At 37.8% G+C, this 2,500-nt stretch overlaps 1 protein-coding gene across 1 annotated transcript in view; it reads right to left on the bottom strand.

The window, feature by feature from the left end:
- Positions 1-752: 752 nt before the first annotated feature.
- Positions 753-2,500, bottom strand: part of LOC134068628 (hatching enzyme 1.2-like) — a 2,103-nt gene continuing 355 nt past the window's right edge. The window contains exons 3-7 of the mRNA XM_062524313.1: positions 2,370-2,500; positions 2,157-2,274; positions 1,557-1,735; positions 1,317-1,398; positions 753-912 (exon numbers count right to left, since the gene is read on the bottom strand). The exon at positions 2,370-2,500 is cut by the window's right edge and continues 10 nt beyond it. Coding sequence (XP_062380297.1) covers positions 753-912; positions 1,317-1,398; positions 1,557-1,735; positions 2,157-2,274; positions 2,370-2,500 — 670 coding nt within the window. The remainder of the gene's footprint in view (positions 913-1,316; positions 1,399-1,556; positions 1,736-2,156; positions 2,275-2,369) is intronic.

Here is a 2,500-nt window from a genome sequence, read left to right as displayed (position 1 = left end):
AGAAGAAGACAAATACTGTAATGTCAGACATTAGACACAGTAATATTGTGCTTTTTTTGTTCACCCCCTTTTTATCTGGGCTTTTTGCTGCTGTGTTTTTTGTTCAGAATGCTCTTGTGTTTCATGGATATTTTGTTCACTGCAATGCTGTAAAACGTTTTCTGTTCTATCATAGTCTACTGTAAACAGTATTTATACTGCACCTCCTGTAGGCCTAGCGAACAGTAAAAAAAAAAAAAAAAAGATTTGCTTTTTACTGGAATGCATTTGAATGTGAACATTACATCTGGACATACAGTTCCCAACCAAGAAATGTAGTGTAAAAATGCTGGATTGCATGTTTTGCATGCAAATACCTGTAAAACTGAAACATGGTATTGTTTTAATATGATGTAGGTTAGTTTGGACAAAAATATTTCCTAACCATCTCGGCCTAACTATGGAAATAGATGTGTTTGCTATATTACATGAATGCAGCAGGACAACAACAGAATGAGTTGTTTTCGGTCATTTTATTTTCCAGTGACATCAACACGAGAGGAGTAATGTTCACAATCAACAACCATCAAGGAAGAACTTGTGCTTTGCCATCTCATCTACTTCATGTGGTGGTTCCAGCATTAGTGGGAATAGGGACAGCATCAGTTTGCACTGTCACTTTTTCTGTCAGATAGAAAAAGGAATAGTCAGAATTGAATTCTATTGCAGCCAGTCAGCAACCCATCCTTTCAGCAATCCAAAAGTTACAGTTTCTAGCACCTAGAATTATACATGAGGTCATACTCACAGCATCCATACAGTTTGTTGATCCTCTGGATGTCAATGGATGTCATTCCTCGTCTCTGTCCAATTTTCACATTTGGGTTTGGAATTGGAGTGATTGTCTCCCTTCCGTTGATTGAGAAAGCAGTGCTATAAAAGAACATGACAGTCAGTGATTTTAAACATTTGAAGAGCAATATTTTTTATTAAAATGTCCATTTGGTAACACAAGAGGCAACACAGCTCTGATAAATAATTCTTTTTTAACTGGGTGCCATCAGAGAGGGTTAAAGCGGAGCGAGAGGCGCAAACGTTCGATCATTTCCGCGTTCTGTCTTCACAAGAGGGAGGGGGGCTAAATCCCCCTTTAAGCAGACCTGCTAACATTCGAACTGAACTGCCTGCCGATCTGACAGAGATCGATATCCCACTATGACGTCTTTGCAACACGCCTCTTTAAGCAGACAGGAACTGTTCGAATTTTGCTTCCATAGAGATGCATTACGTTGCTCTATCTTGTCAATAATTAAGGATCTTTGGTGCCATTTTCTTACCTCCCATAATGCATCACAGAGGAGTAGTCATATGGAGTGTTCAGGTTGTTGGTGTGTTGTTTCTGAAAGTTGGAAACCATTCCTGCCAAAATAAGAATAAACATACATTCAGAATTCATGTTGGTTATTCCTAATTTTTCAGTTTTCAGTTTTGTCAACATGTTCTTGTCAACATGTCCAAAATAATAACTCAAGACTACATATTCAAGTGAAGAAGTATAAAAATGAAACGCAGCTTACGTTGGTTGATATTTTCAAAGTTGATTCTCACATGCTGGTCCCTGTCACTCCTGGTCTGCTCATGGTGGAAGCCCAGAGCGTGGAGAAGTTCATGCTGAATGATACCGTGGTAAACACAACCGTACCTGTTGAGAGAGACCACCTGTCCGCCTCCTGTCCTGCCAAGGTAAGAGTAGCACCTGAGAAAGATGGGAGGAAGAATTACAAAAACATTTACAATATGGCTCCATTAATCAACATTATTATTTAAATTTGTTATGATAAAAGACAATGGTCCTCATCAAATCACAATTGATTGGATATTAGGCTAAAGTTTGGTTTTGTTTCTGTACACAAATAAATTATTTACAATCGGAATGTTTTAGCCAACATTATACATGTCTATTAGATTACTTTTCACACAATAATCAGCATTTCTTACATTTATTGATGGCGTATTGTTTAACTGAAATAAGTGATAATAGTTAAAAAGTGACCAAAGCCTGACAGTATTGAGTTGCAGTTTAAAAGACAAAAAGACCTTTCCCTGGCAGGTAGGTATGACCATATAATCAACCATAGAAGGAAAAACATTTTCAGCACACTGCTAAATCAACTCACCCACTCTTGTTCTCAATGCTGAGGTAGTCGCGTTGACTTGAGCGAGGTACAAACTTCAAACAGGTTTTGCTGCTGAAGGTCGCCATGGCATTTTGAATTTTCCTCACTTCATAGTAAGCTGAAAAACACAAATAATGGTAATAAATGATCAATGAATGTGCTTTTAAAAATGTGCAAAACATATTATAGAATACTACAGATAAGTTCACTTACAGAATTCAGGGTTCACTATGTAAGGGACCTCAACTTTCCCATTAGCAGACTTCTTCCATAAGCAGTAATTGTTCCAGCAAGCCATAGCATTCCTGGTTTTTGGCACCACAAGATCTCCCTCAATTAGAAAT

This window comes from Sardina pilchardus, chromosome 21 (assembly GCF_963854185.1).
Source record: "Sardina pilchardus chromosome 21, fSarPil1.1, whole genome shotgun sequence".
In the NCBI taxonomy this organism is placed as follows: domain Eukaryota; kingdom Metazoa; phylum Chordata; class Actinopteri; order Clupeiformes; family Clupeidae; genus Sardina; species Sardina pilchardus.
This window is presented reverse-complemented; position numbering and strand designations above follow the sequence as displayed.